Below are 23071 nucleotides of genomic sequence, written 5' to 3'. Positions count from 1 at the left end.
GTGCATTAAAAAAATAAGTTTTTTGTTGTGGCACATTTTCAAGATGTCACAAGTTTAACTAAGAAGCAATGGGAATGTCATGAATTCGATCCTCTGAAAATCAGTAAAACCCTGCTAACAATTTTACTATACAACCCGCTATGTATCACTGCCATGGGAACCACAAAGGCAAGATTAGAGGAATCACAGCATTTAAGCAGTCATTCCACCAGTGCTCAGTGCTTGAATGATGTGGGAAGAAGCCCTAATACACAGTACAGTGGAAAGTACCCTCTGTAGTGCACTTTACAGTTGATTGCAGAGTACAGATGCGGATACTACTTTCAATGCCGTATAGGAGTTCTGTATGGTTTGATTCTGCAAATTTTGTTTTTATCTCCCCATGTATTTTGATTAAAAGAAGTTTCTTTTTAAAACCTATGTCTTTGAATTTTCTTCGCTGATTATGTACAATAAATACCATTTTTTTTAACTGCTATATAAATTCAAGTTTTCCAGGCCGTAATTCTAAATTTTGGCCATATTGCCATGGATTTCGACAACAAACTTTTGTCATTACTCAGATGTATGTCATTGCTTTCGCAGTCTTTCAGCATTTACTGCTGAATCTCTAGCCACAATAAGGATGTTGAGAGAGAATATTCTGAGTCTCAAGTAACTAATTTGGCCTTTCTCCATAAAGTCTGTTGTGTGAAAATCTGTATTTCACTTAGAGGCAGCTGATGAATGGAATCAGTGGCTCCTCACCTTTTTCGGACTTCTATATTTGATATAGCATGTTAGTTCTTCTTGAAAACAAGACTGCAATACAATTTTTGGCATTTCTTCTGGTTGCATACCTGACTTCATAGGATCTTGGCTTGCCAATTTCCATGTGTAAATAACACTGTGGTTACCAGATGGAAAGTGGTGTGCACCAATGTATGCGTGTGTGTGTTTTTTTAAATGCTAAAGTTTGTATTTGTAATTTACCTAATGCTTCTTTGATGCTTCAGGTTAGCAGAAGTGTACTGAATTCATATGTGTTATGAGCTTTATTTGCATGGCATTTCCGTGGCTTGACATCAATGTTCAGAACCTCTGAAACACTTCACAAATAAATTACCTGTATTAACTTGTGAACTAGACACAAGTGCTTCATTTCTTGTAAAAGAGCATCCTTTGTGAATGTCATATAGTGGTACACATTGACACATTGTTTTCTATAACCCATCTTAATTCATCCTGTTTATAGTTGTGAAACATGCAGTGTTCAAAATTTTATTTGTTCGTTGTGTATAGAGCATAGTGGAAGTTTAAAACGTAGCTACATTTTGTTGGAAGCCATAGAAAATTAATGTTTGTTTCCTCTGCAGGACTCTGGTAATGATAGTCCACAAGACTCTGCTTCTGAGTCTGAAAGGAATTCTGGGTCAGCATCTGAAAATGAATCAAAAAGTAGTGCCGGTTCGTCTAAATCTGGGTCTGGATCGAGATCGGACAGGTAAAGCCTCTAACTGTAAAGCTTTAAACTGTCAAATAATTTCATTTATGCAATACATTATCTGTTTATGTCAACAAAATGGTAATAAAAATTACTTTTCTCTTTTAGTTGTTCGCAGTCATCAAAATCAGGTTCAGGTAGTGGCAGTGGGTCAGAATCGGAGAAATCTGGCTCTGAAAAAGATTTTAGTTGCGAGAAGGTTACCATCAAGAAGGAAGAAGCCAGTGACATTAAGCAGGTAACGAAGAGAAGCTCAAGATCGAGAAACAGCTCAGAGGTAGGCGATACAGTCGAAAGGTTTTGTGTGGCCTTCCTCTGTGAAATTATAGTGTTAAAAAAAACTCCATTTTTGTATCGACTTACAGTTTGTTTCAAAATCAGATAGCAGATTAAACGACAAGGACACATTACTAAACAAGAATGTTTCTGTCTACATTCCTGTTCATTATCCAAGTTTAATATGTATTTCAAGTCCAAGTCTAGCATCTCAGATTTTTATCATTTTTTTTGTGCAACAGAAAAGCTCATTCCACTTGTCCACCCTTAATGCTAATTTTTAATTTGAGAACATATTATATAATCCTATTCAAAGAAACTCTTTCTATCCAGAAACTAAGAAGTCCATTTTAATTTGCCTGTGCCCCATCCATGCATAGTTAATAAAACGATGAACTAACAATTTCAAAACCAAAGACGTCCAACCGCTTGTCGTGTACTGATGTTTTCATCACTCTTTAACCACCTTCCACAGATGCTCACGACAGTGGCATGTGAACAGCTGACCAGCTTCATTAGTGCTGGTCCATAACAATCAGCCCGCTGTCAAAGTTACTTATGTCGGTGGATTTCCCAATTTGTGGTCTGTATTGTCACTAAAATGTGTGTCTATTCATCTCTGCTCCTCTTACACTTTCATTACTGAGTCACATGCTTGCAGTGCCACCAGATGGCATCCATCCCCACAGTGGCAATGTCGTAATGTTTTGGCTAATCAGTGTAAGTGACTTGAAACCTCCCATCCATCCATCCATCAGTTTTCTTATATGGGTAGAAATTGGTACAGTGTTTCACATGTACTTGTAGCCATTGTTACCTTTACTGTTGTTTTTGCACTTGCCAAATTCCATGGAGCTATGGGATGTATGTCTTTACTGACCCTCCATTATTATTAGGTTGTCTGATTCCAGACTGTTGTTGGTTAAGTTGTGAACATGTGCTTTATTGGTGTTTCATTTGAGTAAATACAGAGCCTTATTCTTCAATATAAGAAGTTAATTGGAAGTGCCTATGAGTAGTGAATGGTCTCAAAGAATAGTATAGTGACAGCTGTCAACAAGCAAACAAGAAAATTCAATTTCAGGAAGTAATTTTTAACAGGACATCTTTCTTTTGCCTTTGTGGGGATCAGTATGTCATACAGCAATATTCCTAACTCATTCATTTTGATTGTACTTGTGTGCCTAGAGGCATTTATTTTACTGTACTTCACTGGGTTCATGTCTTCTGATGTTCAGAGAATATTCCAGTTTTCACTACAGAATGATGAAAATTAGACAAATAATCGCAACAGTAAAACAAAGAAAGAAAAAGCCAGATGTGAGTGGGAAACTGTGAGAGATAAAACTGAACAGAAAGCAGCAAAAAATTGAAGCTGGTGGAACTCGGGTACAAGTCGAACAATACAAAGAATTGAATGAACATAAATCTAGGTGTAAAGAATGTTTCACAGACAATGAAAGGGAGAGTATTCTTTGAGAATTTTGGAATATGGATGATTATTGTAGACGTGAGTCATTTGACTATTCCAAAATCCGGACAACCGAATGTATGCAGAAGAGAAATTTTTATAGTATTAAGTCTAGAAAGATAACCTCTGTCACTTGCATAAGTTGTCGTATAGTTATCTTTGTAGGAATAATAGATAACACTAGATGTATGTTCAGAATAACAAAAACAAATTAAACTTATTAAAATCAACAAAAATCAGTATTTATTAAGAGATTAGAGACACATCTTCATACAATACATACATACATACATATTTTCTTAAAATTACTAAAATACTGCAACCTTAATTGTGAAATACCTAACAAAAGTTTAATAAGACAGTGACTATAGTTTAATTTTGTTTAAAATATTTGGTAATTGTCATTTGATGTAAACAGTTTTTTCGTACTTGAAAATTAACAAAATGACTTCTATGTTATCTCCATTAACAGATATCAGTCAGCGTAATAGTTGTTTTCTAAAAAGTCATTTTAATGTTTCAATAATACCTTGATCCATTGGGATGGCAGAGGTGGTGCGGGCAGGTAATCCCAGCACCATATCCGTGCATGCATGGACTAGACTGCAAAGATATTTGCTCACAGTTGACAATTCAGATTATCACAAACTTGTACAACTGAGGTCTGGGTAATCGAGCCTCCACCAACATTATCATCACTCTGGCAAAGCAGGCAGAAAGAAAGACAGTAGGAGATACAAACAAGCAGAAAATGAGATACTTAACCCACAAGTATCACCCATTAATCTGTGGACAAAATGCTTCTTATTTGTAAAGCATATTGTATGAACAGTTTTGGTATTAGTAAGAAGTTTGTAATCACTATTGTTAAAACTGCTTTGTTCATTCTCTAGTTTTATTGATGACAACAACAGGGAGAGACACCTGCACAAAAACAAACATGCTGATTCAAAAATCAGATATACCAGGCTGCTCATTTTCTTGATATTATAGTACAAAAGCCAGTATACAGGAAAATCTTTGACAAAAAGGTACTTTCCACGTCACTAGATCCTGTCTGAAATATGTGCAGGGTACACCCATGATGTAATGATCATGGTGAAAGAACCTTATGGAAAAAAAATTTGAAGTGGATAGAGTTACTGAAGAAAATGTGGCGGATCTTCTTTGCAAGAAAAGTTTGGAAATTCTATGTGACTTTAAAAGGATTGACATGTCATGAAAGAAACTGATTACAATACACTGAAGCCTTTTTTGAGTTAGGGATCCTCCTCACTAGTTAGAAGAAGAAAAAATGTTGTTGTTATGCAATCGCTAATTCCTGGTGTATTCCATTTGCATTACCTTAACATAATATTAACTGGTGTCATCAGGAATGCTCTCCCAGGTGACACACCAGAAAACACCATCAGGCTAGCATCCACGAAAAATGAAAGTTTGAACAAAGTATCGAGAGCACTATTATGAATTTAACCTACATAAAAAGGTACATACCAGAGGATTTCAAAGCATTATTGGCTTGTGGTTTTTGGACTGCTTTTCATAATGTTATTAGGCTTCTTCCAGATGTGAGTAGTATAAAAATAATTTAAAATCTTCGTCTTCTCTTTAATGTAGTATAGTGTCAGTAAGGTACAGTCACTTTCTTATTTTAAAGACTTGCATTATTTCTGAAAATGGTATAAGTCCCCATAGATTTGGTGCAAAGGTACAAGTCACAACTGAAGGCGCTCAAACCATATTCTTCAAAAAGTTTCTGTTTTAGGAGATGAGTGATATACTGAACTGTGCAAATGGAATTTATAAAACTATACCACAGAGCAAACAAAATGAAAACTCTTCCATTACAATTTAGTAAGATGTCATTTGAACTTTTTGTCTCCTGTAAATTTGTGGAAAATTAGGTTTATGCACTTCTGATTGCAATAGCTCATCCTGCTATCCATTTCTCATTTCTTCCCTATCTTCTCTCTTATCTGCACTTCGTTCTAATATACATAAATTTTTTATTAATGGAACAGCTATCTATCACAAATTTTGATCCATTTAATTTATTTATCTGTGATCCATATCAAGGTCTGCAAACTCAGCACACGCTGCATACACTCAGAGTCCAATATAATTCAGTAATGACTAACTTTTACAAAATCTTGTTGTTAATGTAGAAATGCTGATGATTTAGAGCAAAACTGGCACTCTCAGTGCAGATAATGTTTGTCCAGTTACCGTACCTATGAAATAGGCCATAAGTCAGTTGTCGCTAGCCATTCTTGTACTTTGTTTCTCCTAGTGTAGTGGTAGTCTGTTGTGAAGTTGACTAGTGCATAGTACCCATAAGTCAGTTGACACTAGCAGTTTGAAGTTATGTTGTCTATTGTTACCTGAGAAACAATGAATAGAAAGACAACCACAGAACAGTGTGTATTTGTATTACAAATAAGGTGGAAACATGGCAATTAGAGTAATGTTTCTGATTAGTTCGTGGAACATTTTCCAAACATCCAACCTCCGTCTCAACGAAGATTTGAAGAGACTGGGTCGATAGTGGAGCTTCCTTGTTCAGGTAGACTAAAGTTTGTTACTACAGAAGAGAATCTTAACATGCAATGCTTTTTGCTGACGCTGACTAAATCCCAAACAAAAGTGTCCAAAGAGTATGGAATAGCAAAAACAAGTCTACAAAGAACTAAGAAAAGGCTGAAATTTACGCATACTGCACTCTTCAGTACCTAAATGTAGATGATCTGTAAAGGTGTATGGAATTCTGCGAGTTGTACACAGTCCAACAAGAAGCCAATCCCACTTATTACAGAAGTATTCTTTGGAGAGCCAATGTGAATTTTAGGGCAAATGGCAGAATGAACAGTCACAACTGTGTCCACTGGGATTCTACAAATCATTATGTAGCAATGGAGACAGAGTTAAACTCTCCTGGAGAGACTGTATGGGTGGGGATTGTCGGCAGTGGGGTGATCAGGCATTATTTTTTAACAGTATTTTCAGTCCTGTAAATTACCTAGATATGCTTCAGGTTGTTAGAACTAGAAAGTTGTCTGCTTATTGAGCATCTCCAGCCAGTTAAGGAAAAGTTTATGAGGCAAAAAGATCAAGCACCCCTGCCTTATGGAGTAATTGTGAGACTTTCTCAATGAAAATTGTGATGAATGGATTGCTGTTGGGGTACTGTGCTATTGAATGAACACCATGATCCCTAAATTTCACACCCATGGATTTTTCAGTCTGGGGAATACTAAAACATGAGTTTTATTCAATCAGAATTCATGTTGTTGAGCATTTGAAGAAATGAATCCAGTCAGAATTTGAAAACCTACAGTCCCGAAAGATTTGTGATAAAATTTGCAAATCAGCGTTGAAATGACAGTAATTTAGAAGCGAAGGTAACATCCCAACAAAATTATTTACATTCTACTAGCACTTTCTATTGCCACATTTGTAATGGAATGGCATAATTTCCACTGTAAATGTGAATTGTCACTCCAAAGCACTAGCCATTCTGTATTAATGACAATGTACTACTTACGTTAGTCAGAGCCTGAAATCCATCACAAATGAACAAGTTTCAGCACAATAATGTTTGTGACTGGTAACAATATTTTTATACTTTTTCCTTGGGCTTTTTCTTACATCATGTAATACTTTCATTTACCTTTTTCAATATGCATACAAAAAGTTTTATTTAGAGACTGTTGAGTGTTTATATGTATACGTGTATGTATCTGTTACTTTTTCAGTGCTGGGAAGACAATCCAGATGTATATGGAATAAGAAGATCAGGGCGTTTTCGAAAGGAACCTGAGAGATTAAATGCAGCTGAAAGTGATTCCAGTGACAAGGGGAAGAAAAAGTCTACAGTTAAACGGTCTTCAAAGAAGTATGTTGTAGGAACATTTCTACTGTAGTTTTGTCTCTACCATGCTGCATTGTACATACATGTATAAAATTAGATTGTTCCATTCTAAAAATAATCATTCATAAAAAAAACCTTTAATTTCCATGAAACTTGTCGAAAAGAATTGCCCTTAACTGAATTTCTTTATATTCATTAGAGGCATACTACCGTTATAGTCAAGCACACTAACATACATTTGTACAGGGGCACTCAACTTAGAGGTGGTGAAAGAAATTTTCACCATCAGGGTTGGACCAGTAAGGGCAGGAGAGTTGTGGAGAAAAGTTCCTGATCACCAGAATTTGCTTCACTATTCAGGGTTAAATTCCAAATGTTCCCACTGTGTCATGATGGGGGCCATGTGATATTGTGTATGGTGATTCATCCATGGGATGGGGACATTACAGTTGGTGATCATTTGGTGCAGAGTTCCACCTTATCCTTTCTCTCTCTCATTTCAGCTGCACTGACACAACACATACTCCACACACACTACTCACAGTTACCAAAACTTAACAGAATAATCTAGGGCATAACTCTCAGTTTGTGAGGGAAAGATGACATGGTGTGTGAAGAAAGAAAGTCTATTCATCAAGTGGCTGAACTTACCACTCAGGGTTTCATAGTTATAATGGCATAATGCCAACACTTGAAGTTTCATGGCACCTTTTGTAGTGTTTACACTTCAGCTCTCATGCACTGCAAATTCATCTGAACTTGACAGTCTTGTAGTTTCCATACTAGAGGATGCTGGAGTACATTAACAGGATATACTTGTGGTAATGTATGACATCAATAACAATACTTTAGGAGCCAAAAATGAAGGTATAGTTGCTTTGTAATCAATGGCAAATATATCAAAACAGTAACTACAGTTGAGTGAGGAAGGTCCTTGTGCTCCATAACAAATACTTGACAGTTGACAAACCCAATTTCCAGTACCATAGAAACCACAAAAATAAAATATTTTCCTCCAGATGTACTTCAAACTAAGATGTTCGGAGTTGTAGGAGTCTTCCCTCTGGTATTCTGTTACAGTATCATAAACCATAAAAATCTAGTCAGTGTGTCCCACTCCACTCGCTTGCTTGTACATTTCCTTGCTAAATAACTTCTGATTTATATCTACTCCATGATGGTATTCCTGTTTTCACTATCTGTTTCCATCTTGGGCATCACCACCATATTTCTGAGTGCAGAATTGGAAAAAAGAAACACCTGATATGAACAGTTGCCACTTAGAAATATATGTCAGCAGTATTTGCACAGCTACTATTGCATACATGTAGTGGACTGCCTGTGGTTTGACAATTAAGGAGTGGGGCATCCCACACGAATACTGCAGGACAACTTCTGTACCTCAGCTGCTAGCCAGCTGGAGGCTGTGGAGAACCAGTCTCACAGAAATCAAGAGCTTAAGACTGTTTCTTTCATTGAAGATGTTTTGTATACTCAGGAGAGTCTCAAATGGCATGAAAATCTATTATTCCTTAAAACTACTGTTCCAAGTCACAGACATTTTGTTGAGGAATTCTTTCATGCCGAGTGCAATAAATGTTCACAGGAACTAATCAGTGCGAGTAGAATGTGTTCGAGATACCACTGGGGATAATGACAGCTGTTTGCTAATACTCTCTATAGCAGTAGTGCACTGAAAAGGATGTAAGCAACAGCAGGTCATACATGTGCCCCAAAATTCATCGGCATTTAAGGAAAGACAGTAATTTTATTTTTTTCGTATGTATTTCAAAGTACGCACACTGGGAACTATCCATTGTTCTGGTAGGACCAGAAGTATTAAGTTAGACAAGCTGAATAAAGTATCTCACTGCACATCTGTTGGCTTCTGGTTTCAACAGTTCTAGCTGCCCATTGCTGTTCCACATATTCCTGATTTTTGCAAGGTCTATCTTTCCTGTCTTTCACATAATTCAGTGACCTGTATGTCAAGTGCCGCTTGTATAACCATTGCGCTCCGGTATATTAATTCTGAGTATATGTAATGCTTAGTCATCTTTTTGATGCAGCTGCTCATCATTTGCTTGGCAACTCTGAAACAGGCATGTTGAGGTTGTGCACAGTTAACTTGAGAGCTCAGATGACAAGCTTTCAGTGAAATCTTCGGTCTTTGTGACTTAGATGTGGAACTGGAATGGTAGAGAAATAGTCTGAAGGTGGTTTGATGAACTGCCTGCCATGCATTTCAGCATGAATTACAAAGTAGTCATGTAAGTGTGAAAGATTAAAATAAAGTATGGCACTTTTTTTACTTTTTCCTACGAAGTTACTCTCTTCCTTTGTGCAGCATATTTTGTTAGAACAATGAATGTTAGTGTGTGACAAATTTTCTTACCCATGCCTGGCAGCTCTCTCTCTCTCTCTCTCTCTCTCTCTCTCTCTCTCTCTCTCTCTCGCACGCATGTGTTATACACAAACACTCCATAAGAGTTTAACAAGATGGCATTGTGTGCATCAAGAATACAAAGGGCACACCTTTGCAGTGTTAGGAACAATTTAAGCTGTAATAATTTGAAGGCTTGCTGTATTTCATTTCCTATTTATAATGATATGCAGTAGGTTGAGAATGAGCAGTTGTATAAGTCGTTAATTGTCCAGCATCACTGGTGGTGACTGTTGATAGTTTTGTTGTCTAATTTGGCAAAAACTTTTTTGTTCCTTGTAAAATCAAATGCCTTGATTTGGAGAATTTGAAGTATTCATTGTCTGGCTATGCATTCGGTTATAATCCTGGAGTCATAAGTGAGAGAAAGTATTTCGTATCTTAAGCCAGCTATCTTTAAGTAGACTTTCCTGAATCATACCAATCATCATAGTGAAATATTAAGAGAACAGTAAACCCAGAAATGAAAACTGACCTGACAAATAATTGCTGATATTGTCAGTTTTTTTTAGAATATTATCTCCACATTTATGAATAGCATGTGTAGTCTTCACTGTTCTTATTGTTGGAGTACTAAATGTTCCTCTGAACATAATGATTTTCTTTGCAGCTCCAATACGTGGAATTCTGATACCTCAGAGTCTGAAGATGAAGGCGTGCCACCTCCTAGGAGCAAACCACCTTCAAGGAAGGGAAAGACAAGACCCGTGCGTCATAAACCTGAAGGAAAGAAGTCTTCACGTAGGAAATACAGTGAGACTTCGGATGAATCAAGTTTTAATACAGATGAAGATGCTGAGAACCAAAGGCAAGTTCAAAAATTACTACAGTCTTCAATAACAAAAGACATCTTAAGCAAATTTGATTAAAATTATTTAAGCAATCTTTACTACTAATCCCAAGAGGAGCAAAGCTTACAATTTAATTTGGGAAAAGCATAAAATATTCATATCAAAATAATTTTGAATTGCTGTCAAGACACTGAAAGTGTGTTTGATTAGCTTCAAAATGAGTGGGTAAAGATAAATTCTGTGTCGCAAGCCTGTGACCAGACTATTGACCTTACTGCAGGTACAGTGCAGCCTTTCTATTTGCTGCTGCGCTAGGAGGGCATTGTGTGGTGGGCCCCACACCCTGGTTGCCTTTTATTCTCAGGAAAGATTCCTGATACTTTGACAGCAGAGTAAGTGGATTTGGGACTGTCACGGAGGGTAGTTAATCTTCCTTGCTTTACATTAGTACTTATTTGTCTATTTATCATGATAAAGTGCTGTTTCACTGTGTTAGCTCTTACATTCTATGCAGGATCTGGATAACAGGAATGAGTAGAGTTAGCACAAAGTGAATTACAAGAAGAGTTAGAACTATAGAAATTTCATAATTCAGTGTACCTGCACTAACAGTAATTTACCACAAGAGTAATTTGTGTTTGCAATGATAAATTAAGTGTCACCAAATTAAAACACATGTCTGTAATCCTCGTATCCTGCCGTATTCTAAGTTGAAGTTGTAATATGTACAGGCATACCAACAGAAGAGCAGCGACTGGTGTAAGCTACAAAGAAGAAACCGAAGATGAGAAAACAGATTCAGAAGATCTAGTTGAAGTTGACTGGACAGAGCCTGCTGTTCCAGCAGAACCTGACAACGCTGAAACTATTGAAAAAGTGTTGGCGTGGAGGAGAGGTAAAAAGGGAGGTATGTCATCATTTAAATTCATAACATTGCCTTCTCTAACCACAAAATTTGCATTGCATATCTTTAGTTTCTCCTTTCCGAAAAAAAGATCAGTATGCAGCCTTAAAATTCAGATGTAGTAATCAATATAATGGCTATTTTTTCCATACCTAGTTACTGGCAATATGACGACTGTATATGCTGTGGAAGAGAATGGTGACCCCAACAAAGACTTTGATCCTACTGATTTGGAGAATACTGAATTACAGTACTTGATAAAATGGAAAGGTTGGTCGCATATTCATAACACATGGGAATCAGAAGAATCATTAAAAAGTCAAAAGGTATGTTGGTTTTCTGGCACAATTTGAAATCAAACAATGGAAAGTCCAGGTTGGAATATCAACAATATTATGAAAAAGATAGACTGCTAATCACCATAAAGATGACACATTGAGTTGCAGACGGACACAACAAAAAGACTGTTACATATTGAGCTTTCGTTTCAAGCCTTCTTCAGAATAGAAAATGCACACACATTCACACAAGCAAGCCTACCTCATGCACACATAACCGCTTTCTCTGACCACTCTCGCTACGTGTGTAAGGTGGGCTTGCTTTGTGTGTGTGTGTGTGTGTGTGTGTGTGTGTGTGTGTGTGTGTGCGGCTGAAATCTCAGTGTTTAATAGTCTTTTTCATTGTGCCTGTCTCCAACTCAATGTGTCATCTTTATGGCGAGCAGCAATCTATCTTTATCATAATATTGATAATGTGAAATCATTCATGTAAATCCGACAATATTGTTGCTGCCTAAATTTGCTGCACTGTATGTGCCATATTTGTTTTTCCAACAGGGTTATGTTTGCTACCTTCTTTTTATAGGTGAAAGGAATAAAAAAGCTAGAGAACTATATTAAACGTGAAGAAGAATTGTCAATATGGAAAGAGCATGCAACCCCTGAGGATATTGAATACTTTGATTGCCAAATGGAACTTATGAGTGAACTTCTGAAAAGTTATAATAATGTGGAGAGGATTATAGGTAGGTCTTCCTGAGCATTGCCTTAGTTATACTTCAGTAATTAATAATCATTCTTCCAGACATCTGACACACACACACACACACACACACACACACACACACACACACACACACACATATTCTCTCTCTCTCTCTCTCTCTTCCTCTCTCCCTCTCCTCCCCCCCCCCTCTCCCTCCCTCCCCATTGGATTTACTTCACCTTGCCATTTATCACATATTCATGTACTGTGAATTGTGTAAGAGAAGTCATGTGATCAACTTTGCATCGTAGCATACCAAATTTCCTCATACATTTCACAGATATCAAACACACATTTTGAGTGTTGGTGAAAAAGCCTGGATGTATGTATTTTATGATTGATTGGGACTCGCCAAATAGAAGTGGCATAGAACAAAAGATATGAAGCTGCATAGTGAGCAATCAGGGTAGTCGAGTTGTGAGCATCTTTAAGAAGCAGTAAAGGATATCAAGGAGAAATTTTGGAAGGAAACTGAAGTTCGTAGGGAAATAAATAGGAACTTTTATGTCTGCCAATGACGTCGTACAAATGAAATGGAGGGCTCTTGAAAAGAGGTTGTAAGATCAATCAAAACCAAAGTAAAATGAGGGTAACAGAATGTAGTCGAATTGAACTGGGCAGATGGAGGATATTACATTACAAAGTTACATGCTAAAAGTAGCAGAGGCGTTTTGCTATTTGGGATGCTAAATAATTGACAATGACCAAAGTCAAGAAGGTATAATAAGCAGACCCCCAACAACAAGAAAAGAATTTCTGAAAAAGAGAAATTTGTTAATGTCTAATATAAATTTAAGTTTTAGGAAGTCTTTCTGAAGATATTTGTCTGGAGTGAAGCTTTGTACAGAAATGAAATGCAGAAATGAAGAAAACAGAAACTTTTGATGTGTAGTGCTACAGAAGGCTGCTGGAGATTATCATATATTGAATAAGTAATACATTGGCTGCAGATTTCTGGACCTGCATTATCGGGTGGGCTATTGGTCTCCCCTTGATAGATTATGGCTGTACTACACAAAGGAAACAGCTACTTGGGTAGCATAGTACTTGTGGAGTGCACATGTGGGATTTTTAGGCAAGATGGTAGTAGATCACTTGTCAGACAACACACAGATGGAGAAATAGAACCACATTAAGAGTACTGACACTTCAACTGTCAAAATTTTTATCAGTAAATTATCGAAATATTAATAACGAAATTCCCGAGTTTACTGTCTTCCAGAAATTTCTCTTTGCTGAAATTATTTTCAGGACCAAGAGCTCCCTGAAACCCTAAGTAGAAGGTATTTAACTATTCATGGATGTATATTGCAAAGACAGATAAGACACCATGGAGGGGGAGGGTTCATTGCAGTTGACAAAAATATTGAATTTGATTGTGAGCGCGAAGTTATCTGGTCACATATAACAGGTCCAGGTGAATTCAAATTAATTGATAGATGTTTTTACAGGACACGGGATCCCACTGTGACAATTTTAGAGTCATTCAAAGAAAGTCTGTGATCAGTAACACAGAAATACCTAGACCATGCAATATTAGTTGGAGGCGACTGTAACCTCCCAAGTGCAGTCTGGGGCATGTGTGGATACATTGCAAGGTTTACAGATAGCCAGTCTTGTGAAGTACCTTTGAACACAGTGTTACAAAAACTGTCTTGAGCAGGTAGTTCAAAAGCCCACACACACAATGCAAATGCGTTAGACCTTGCCACTGCAGAGAGGCCTGACCTTACCGACTGCTTCAATATAGAGACAGGGGTTAGCAACCATGATGTCATCATAGTGACTATTGTTACTAAAATTAATAAATCAATCAAGAAGGCAAGGAAAGTATTTCTGCCAGAAAGAACAGACAAGCAGTTTTTGGCATCCCACTTGGACAGTGAATGAACATCATTTTGCTCCAATATGATGGAGAGGAATTATGGGTAAAGTGCAAATGGACTGTAAACTATGCTGTAGAGAAGTACGTGCCAAGTAAATGGATGAAGGACAGAAAAGACCCACCTTGATTTATGAAATTCGGGAAATGCTGAGGAAGTAAAGTCAGTTACGTACTCTGTTCAAAAGGGAACGCGCAAATGATGACCAGGCAAAGGAAGGTAGAAATTCATGCATCTGCAGAAGGGGGAAAAAAAAGTCACCGTATCTGGATGGAATGCCACTGTGGTTCTACAAAGAGTACTCTGCAGCACTGACCCAGTAGTTAGGTTGCATTTGTCAGGAATATCTCATTTAGTGCAAAGTGTCAAGTGATTGGAAAAAAGTATAGGTGACTGCTGAATATAAGAAGAGTAAAAGAACATACCTGCAAAATTAGAGACCAGTATCCTTGACAATGGTTTGCTGGAGAATTTGAACATATTCCGAGTTTGAATATGATAAATTTTCTTGAGACCAAGAAGGTAATGCCCATGAATCAGCACGGTTTTAGAAAGCATCATACATGCTGAACTCAGCTCGCCTTTTTCTTACATGATATCCTGCAAACTATGGATGAAGGGCAACAGGCAGTTTCCATATTCCTAGATTTCCAAAAAGCATTTAACGAAGTGCCCAATGCAGGCTTTTAATGAAGGTACGAGCATATGGAATAGGTTCCCAGTAATGTGTAATAGGACAACATTTTTTTTCTATAAACATAAATGATCTGAATATAATAGAGGGAAACATTCCACGTGGGAAAAATATATCTAAAAACAAAGATGATGTAACTTACCAAACGAAAGCCTTGGTATTTTGATAGACACACAAACACACACACACAAAATTCAAGCTTTCGCAACCAACGGTTGCTTCATCAGGAAAGAGGGAAGGAGAGGGAAAGACGAAAAGATGTGGGTTTTAAGGGAGAGTGGATGTTGTGAGGGTGACATGGTATTAGAAGGTGGAAAGTGTAACATGAGGCTGAAATGAAAATGAAAATAAAAATATATGGGGAGAGATAAAGGTGAACTAGAAAGCAACTGGAGATCTGCTGTGAAAAAAGTCGAAAAAGTGTTGGTAAAAGCTGAGCTATGTTGATCCTGTGGTGAAATTGGGTTGGTAAACAACGATGTGCACAAAGGTTAGGTGGTAGTGTTGCCGCCAAAACACGTTAAAGGGCAGAGAAATTTGGGAAAATTTCGAAAAAACTGCGTGTAAATGAGGCTAACAATTGTCTGACGAAGAAATAATGACGTTAAAACCTGTGGGAAGCGGCTAAAAATGATCAGTGATGTGGGAAAAACAGAAATGGAAATAAAGCAAAAGTTGTTAGAACTAGCCGAAATGGTTGTTTAATAGGTGAAAGGAACTGTTTGTGAACTGGGAACGGTGGATTTTATAGCAGCGGTAGTGTTGAAAGCGGAAAAAAATTTTTTGGTTATGGTTTGGAAGTGGGTTACGTATTATTGAGTATATATAGGCAAGATAAAATTGTATGGTGGATTACGGTAAAAGGAGAAGGTGAATACAAAGTGAAACTACTGGCACAAACAGAAAGATAAAGTAAGATGACAGAAAAGATTTCGAAATGCAACAGTGACAATAACAAACGTAATTGTTGGGTTCAAATTAATGATATGAATATAATAGAGGGAAACATTCCATGTGGGAAAAATATATCTAAAAACAAAGATGATGTAACTTACCAAACGAAAGCGTTGGTATGTTGATAGACACCATCCTTTCGTCTTTCCCTCTCCTTGCCTCTTTCCTGATGAAGCAACCGTTGGTTGTGAAAGCTTGAATTTTGTGTATGTGTTTGTGTTTGTTTGTGTGTGTATCAACATACCAACGCTTTCGTTTGGTAAGTTATATCATCTTTGTTTTTAAACATAAATGATCTGGAAGACAGGGTGAGCAACAATCTGCAGCCATTTTCTAATGATGCTGTGCTGTACGGGAGGATGTCGGTGTGAGTGACTGTAAAAGGATACAAGATGACGTAGACAAAATTGCTAGTTGACGTGATGAATGACAGCTAGCTCTAAATGTAGAAAAATGTAAGTTACAAGCAGACGAGTAGGAAAAACAAACTCATAATGTTCGAATACAGCATTAGTAGTGTTCTGCTTGACACAGACATGTCGATTAAATATCTCGGTATCCAACATACAGTGAGCTCACTGTGTGTTGGATCGGCAACTGCTAAGGTCACAAGAAAGGTTTTTCTGCAATTTCAAAAGTGAAGATATCTGTTGGAAGTAATTAGTACAGTATCCCAGTACATGTTACACCTCATAGAAAATGTTGTGTTGTCATGATTTGAGCCTACAAGGTTCGAATAGTCTGCACTGAAGATGGTCACACAGCGACTGAGATCAGTTTGTAAAATAAAGGATTTCAATCTTTACAGCTGTTGCTGCCAATTATCCAAAATATATTGACAATAATACGGTCGTGGTGCACACAATTCCCAATGGAATTAGACATAAAGAAATATAGGACTTGTACAGAGGAATATAGACTGTCATTTGTCCCTTGCTCTATTTGCAAGTGGAGCAGGAACAGAAATGACTAGTTAGTGGTACAGTGTACCAACCTCCAAGTACTATACGGTGGCTTGCTGAGTATGTATGTAGTTGTAGATATTGAATTGAATTTGTGGGGAAGGGGGGGGGGGAGAATAGTTTATGGCACAACTTGACTAAAAGAAGGTATTGGTTGACTGCAAGTTTGAATGAGTGTAGGTTGCAGTATGTATCCAAAGATTAAGAAGTTTGCAGAGAATAGATTAGTGTGGAGAGCTGCATCAAATCAGTCTTTGGACTGAAGGCCACAACAGTTCACATAGGTATCAGGAAGGATACGATTCCTCGCCCAACATCCCTGCTGACTATACACATTGACTGAATGGGGGCAGGTTCATCATCAGCACTTAAGGGGGACAAATAACCTCAGCTGAGAAGAGAGTCTTACTTGAAATGTTGACTGCAATGATTTATTATATTATCATTGAATAATAGAAGAATGTATTTCTAAAGAGAACTTGAGACACTGTGTGTGTGTGTGTGTGTGTGTGTGTGTGTGTGTGTGTGTGTTTGGGGCAGCTCTGAAGAAGGAATGTGTCTGATTGTCTGAAAGCTAAGAAATTGTATGCCTTTTCTACATGCCTGTCTACTGCTTAGCACTTCTTTTACTTGATATCTAGTAGTCTGTCCTTATAAATGTTTCATAGAAAGTAACTATATTAATTCAGGTGTTATTGGAAGTTGAAGTGTAAGGTATGTCTACACGCAGATGTAAATACCACACTGAATTCGCTTTCTGAGCAGTGTGCCCTGGAATGCCTTCTTGTGGCAAGGAAATTCTCAGTTGTCCAGATTTTAAATTGTATTTGATGTATTCTGCTTGTATTAAATTCTGTTCATGTGATGTGTCCTGCTTCGTGTTTAATTACAGTTGATCTACAGAAACATCTCCACCTGCTCTTGTTTGAGCCATTTTAATTCTTTTTCTCACCTTTATCCCCAAAAGATATAAAACTGCTTTTGAAAAGTCAATATTATGTTTTGAATGTTACTTCTAGTGATAGCAGAGCTCCACACTTGTTTGTTAAGTTTCAAACAACTGAGATGTAAAGACATAGGCAAGAATTGAACATACTGAAGGATAAAATGTTCTCAGGCTGTGAATACTTTTAAAAAAATACATGAAAGTAGCAACAGGCTTAAGATGGTGTAGTGTAGTTAATTCAGAATATTTAAAGAAATAAATCTCGAATGTTGTATCCAGAACACTTCGTTTAAATAAATATCTGTTATGACTCAAATGGTGGTACATGAAAAAGGTAAAGCTGTCGACAGCCCGAAAGCTGATTTGAACACTGCAAAGATTTCCACAGTAACAGACATTGCCAGATGTGAAAGAAATGATAAGTGAGGGACAAAGTCCTAGGACTGATCATGGATCAAACCCAAGACTTTTGGATCCATAGTCTGACACTTAACCACTGTGCCACCAAATCACATAACAAAAATATATATAATAACTCTTAGGCAGAGACGTTTAGAAGCCCTCAGCCATAAGCAGAGACTTCCTTGAGCATAACTCTGCTTAACTGTGTATGCATGTCGTACTAAACTTCAGGACCCTGACACGGTAGTGCACATTGGCAGGAGTGTTGGAGGCCCTTCTGCCATATATGAGCAGGTAGGACAGTGGAATTCTGACCCCAATGAAAGAATGTTGGAAGTAGTAGGATAAAGGAATAATGGGACTAGCTCTGGGTCTATTTCTATGCCGTAGCATTTCTTAAAATAAAATAAAATAGAATTCTACTTCTATTAATTTTATGTAGAAGCAAGAACTTGCAGAACTATGGGCCAAAAGAGATAAGTGATGTTGAAAGAAGAGTTACGTAAAATAAAGTTGGGTATAGAAGTGTAAATATAACTAAAACCTGGAACAGAGCAGAAAGGAAATTAATGTGTGGAGTTCATAGGAAACAAGAAATTTGAAAACAGTATTACAGATGTAAAAGTAATCTCAAACAGGATAAACGAAACTGAAGTTCTAAAACTAAAAACAAGATATTTCATATATGTGATAGTGTTTGCATTCAGAATATGTTTTAACATTGTACAATTAATGTATATCAAACATATTGTACAGTAGTTTTGTAGGGCAGCTCTGCTACACTTCTTGTTGACGGGTGTGACCTTTGCTTTTTTTAATCACTGCCATAGCTTTTTGTTCGAGAAATCTAGAGTATATTGTGCTTAAGACAAGGTCAAACTCAGCTCCAAACTTGGTAAAGAATCTGGTAGAGATCCATCTGATCCTGAGCCTTTGTTAAATTTATAATCCTTCTGCAGTTTTCAGTTTTCATGGATCATTTGAAAACACCAGTGCTTCTGCTTTTGCTTTGCTTTCTTTAATTTCAGTTCCTGTGTCATCCATAAGTGTTGGGACATTATCTTGGTCACTGACTGCCTTTTCTTATGGTAGTTGTTAAAGGCTTCTCACATTACCCTTTTGACAGGCAAATGTGTTTTCTTTAGTATGTCTCTATCTGTATCTATATACTTTCATTCATATTGTACAGTATTTACGGTTTCTTAACAGAGACTGTATACCATGAAGGGTCCCTTCCATGATGAACTGTTGTATTACCTACGTATCTATCTCGTGCTTGGTTAACTAAATTTGAGTCACAGTTCTACACGCTCCTGCCCAGAGCTAAATATAATATAGTTCCTTCTTGAGATATGACATTACTATCCCTAATGTCTCTTTATATGCGGAATGAATTTTCACTCTGCAGTGAAGTGTGCTCCGATTTGAAACTTCGTGGCAGAGTAATACTGTCTGCTGAACCGAGACTGGAACCTGGGGGACTTTTGGTTTCTGTGTGCAAGTGTTCTCCTGACTGAGCGAGCCAAGCACGACTCCCGGCCCGCCATCACAACTTTACTTCTGCCAGTACTCAGTGCACACTTCGCTGGAGAGTGTAAATTCATTATGGAAACAATCCCCCAGGCTCTGGCTAAGCCATGTCTCCACAAAATCCTTTCTTCCAGGAGTGCTAGTCTCACAAAATATGCAGGAGAACTTTTGTGAAGTTTTGGAGGTAAGAGAGGAGGCACTGGCGGAAGTGAAAGCTGTTAGAAACGGTCGTGAATAGTGCTGGGATATAGCAGTGTGTAGAGCACTTGCCTGCAAATGGCACAGTTTCCAGGTTCGAGTCCCAGTCCCACATACAGTTTAAATCTGCCAGAAAGTCTCATTATATATTTCACTGATTTCATTCCCATCAATCTCATTCACTTCATTTCAGTGAAATTAAATCATTACATTAGTGTTATTGAATGGTGGAAGACACTGCATTAATACCTTGTTGTTAAGATTTAAAATTTGAATGGTTAGTTGATTTTGTTGCTACTGGTACATGCACCATTAGTATTAAATGACAGTGGTGATAACTGAGTCTTTAGGACACATGCAAGTGTTAAGACTAATAAAACGTAAGCTATTGCCAAGAATGATACAACCATTATTGGCATTATATAATTGTTTCAGATGGAAAGAGACAGGAGAAACATATAATGAGATAGAATTCTGTGGATCATTGACAAGTGAACACAACCGTGGTCTCTAAGCATGCAAAATTATTGAATATTGTAGCTTCCAAAATGTAAATTTTTTACCTGCAAACTTCTTATTTAAAGCCTATGTTGTTTTATACTTTAGCTGAGTTTCAGAAGCCAGAAGGAACACACCCAGATTATTTCATAAAATGGGAGAGTTTGCCTTATTCAGAGGCTACTTGGGAAGATGGGGCTCTTATTTCGAAAAAGTGGCCCAAGAAAATCAAAGAATTCAGAGAACGTGAGGAATCTAAAAGAACGCCATCAAAACATTGTCGAGTGCTGAAACATCGGCCCAAGTTTGTTCAAGTCAAAACTCAGCCTGAATACATGGGTGGTGATCAGGTAAGAAAATTCGAGTGAGAATGCTGTTTTTTAATAAAATAAAACTGGTAAATATCACACATTTGAAAACACCATAAAATGGAGTTGACGGTATCATATAATGATTGATATTGAATTGTTAGCTTTAAAAAAAAAAAAAGCAAGTTTTTATAATACTAAATACAAGTCTACAAAGTAGTGGAGAAACAAAAGTACACCACCGCCACCCCTACCCTACCCCCTTACCCCAATCCTACTAAAATTTGTGATCAACATTTTTTCTAAGGCAGTAGACATCAAGGAATAAAATATCACATACATTATCCAAATTATAGGCCATCAAGCTCTACGACATGATTGCTGCCATACTATTCTCTTTGTATCTTATTCTTGACACAGCCTATCCTGATTTTGATTTTCCATGATTTCCCTAAAGGGCTCAGCCGGCTTCCTGCCCCTACAGTCCCTAATCCCGAGGGGACTGATGCCCTCGCTGTTTGGTCCCCTTCTTCAGATCAACCAACCAACCAATTTCCTTCATTTCTTTCAGGGGGCTCATCTGAAGTGTGTTTTCTATTTTTTCATTTCTTATCCTTTCCCTTCTCATCTTACCCAGGATCCCTTATATAAAGTGCATCTTTGTCACTTGTATTCTACCCAGATCTTTCTTTGTCCATGCCCAACATTCTGATCCATATGTCAAAACTGATAGGTAATATGATTTGTCTATCATAAACTTTGTGTTGGCAGCCATTTTCTTTTTACTGTTGATGTCTGATACACAATAATAAAACTTTGAACAATTTTCTATCCTGTCAGAAATTTCTTCCTTGGTTTTTCCTTTCCTGGTTAACTTATTTCTTAGAAATTTTAAAGTGCCTCTTCTTTAATAATTCATTTTTCATGCTGATTTTCATTACTTCACATTTATTAAGGTTATTTCCATGCCTGCTTCTTCAAATACCATCTGGCAGTTATTTAGTTGTGCTTCCAATTTCTGATCATTCTGGGTATTTTTTTTTTTTTTTTTTTTTTTTAACCATCTGTTATAACACAATTCAGGCATTTGTTGTACATATTTCCAATCCAGAGTTGCAGTCTTTTTGACAGTTCTAGTCTGTGCAGACTTAGTCATTTCTCTTCCCTTTTAACAATGTCTGAAGCCATTTGTATCTCTAGGAATGCAACTATGATGTCTACTAAATTCCCATTTCTTTTCTGCTACCTATTTTGCTGTAAAAATGGCATCTCTAATAGATATTTCTGTCCAAAATCCTTGTTGTTGTTCTCATAATTGTGGTTCTATTTTGTCTTTATTTTCTGTAAAATTATCTGTTCATAAGTCTTCATGCAATGGCGCAGTACTGCTACTCCTCTATAATTTTTATCATAATTGTGGTTCTATTTTGTCTTGATTTTCTGTAAAATTATCTGTTCATAAGTCTTCATGCAATGGCACAGTACTGCTACTCCTCTATAATTGACAATGTTGAGTGTTTATGGAAAAAGTTCAAGGCAATCGTAAATATATATATAGGAAAGAGGGAAGGAGAGGGGAAGACGAAAGGAAGTGGGTTTTAAGGGAGAGGGTAAGGAGTCATTCCAATCCCGGGAGCGGAAAGACTTACCTTAGGGGGAAAAAAGGACAGGTATACACTCGCACACACGCACATATCCATCCACACATATGTGCGTGTGTGCGAGTGTATACCTGTCCTTTTTTCCCCCTAAGGTAAGTCTTTCCGCTCCCGGGATTGGAATGACTCCTTACCCTCTCCCTTAAAACCCACTTCCTTTCGTCTTCCCCTCTCCTTCCCTCTTTCCTGATGAGGCGGCTTTTCGCAGATGATGATGTAGTATACAGAGAAGTTGCAGCATTAGAAAATTGTAGCGAAATGCAGGAAGATCTGCAGCGGATAGGCACTTGGTGCAGGGAGTGGCAACTGACCCTTAACATAGACAAATGTAATGTATTGCAAATACATAGAAAGAAGGATCCTTTCTTGTATGATTATATGATAGCGGAACAAACACTGGTAGCAGTTACTTCTGTAAAATATCTGGGAGTATGCGTGCAGAACAATTTGAAGTGGAATGATCATATAAAATTAATTGTTGGTAAGGCGGGTACCAGGTTGAGATTCATTGGGAGAGTCCTTAGAAAATGTAGTCCATCAACAAAGGAGGTGGCTTGCAAAACACTCGTTCGACCTATACTTGAGTATTGCTCATCAGTGTGGGATCCGTACCAGATCGGGTTGACGGAGGAGATAGAGAAGATCCAAAGAAGAGCGGCGCATTTTGTCACAGGGTTATTTGGTAACCGTGATAGCGTTACGGAGATGTGTAACAAACTCAAGTGGCAGACTCTGCAAGAGAGGCGCTCTGCATCGCG

The 23071-nt window shown here is 37.4% G+C and overlaps 1 protein-coding gene across 1 annotated transcript in view; it reads left to right on the top strand.

Moving 5' to 3' along the window:
- The first annotated feature begins 1243 nt into the window (after positions 1–1243).
- The window catches only part of LOC124799193 (chromodomain-helicase-DNA-binding protein 1), a 78846-nt gene continuing 57018 nt past the window's right edge, over positions 1244–23071 (top strand). The window contains exons 1-9 of the mRNA XM_047262727.1: positions 1244–1270; positions 1356–1483; positions 1592–1760; positions 6983–7122; positions 10152–10349; positions 11064–11239; positions 11393–11562; positions 12101–12260; positions 20456–20697. Coding sequence (XP_047118683.1) covers positions 1244–1270; positions 1356–1483; positions 1592–1760; positions 6983–7122; positions 10152–10349; positions 11064–11239; positions 11393–11562; positions 12101–12260; positions 20456–20697 — 1410 coding nt within the window. The remainder of the gene's footprint in view (positions 1271–1355; positions 1484–1591; positions 1761–6982; positions 7123–10151; positions 10350–11063; positions 11240–11392; positions 11563–12100; positions 12261–20455; positions 20698–23071) is intronic.

Source organism: Schistocerca piceifrons, chromosome 5 (genome assembly GCF_021461385.2).
Source record: "Schistocerca piceifrons isolate TAMUIC-IGC-003096 chromosome 5, iqSchPice1.1, whole genome shotgun sequence".
Classification (NCBI taxonomy): Eukaryota; Metazoa; Arthropoda; class Insecta; order Orthoptera; family Acrididae; genus Schistocerca; species Schistocerca piceifrons.
Note: the sequence above shows the minus strand (reverse complement) of the source record. Positions and strands in the feature narration are given on the sequence as shown.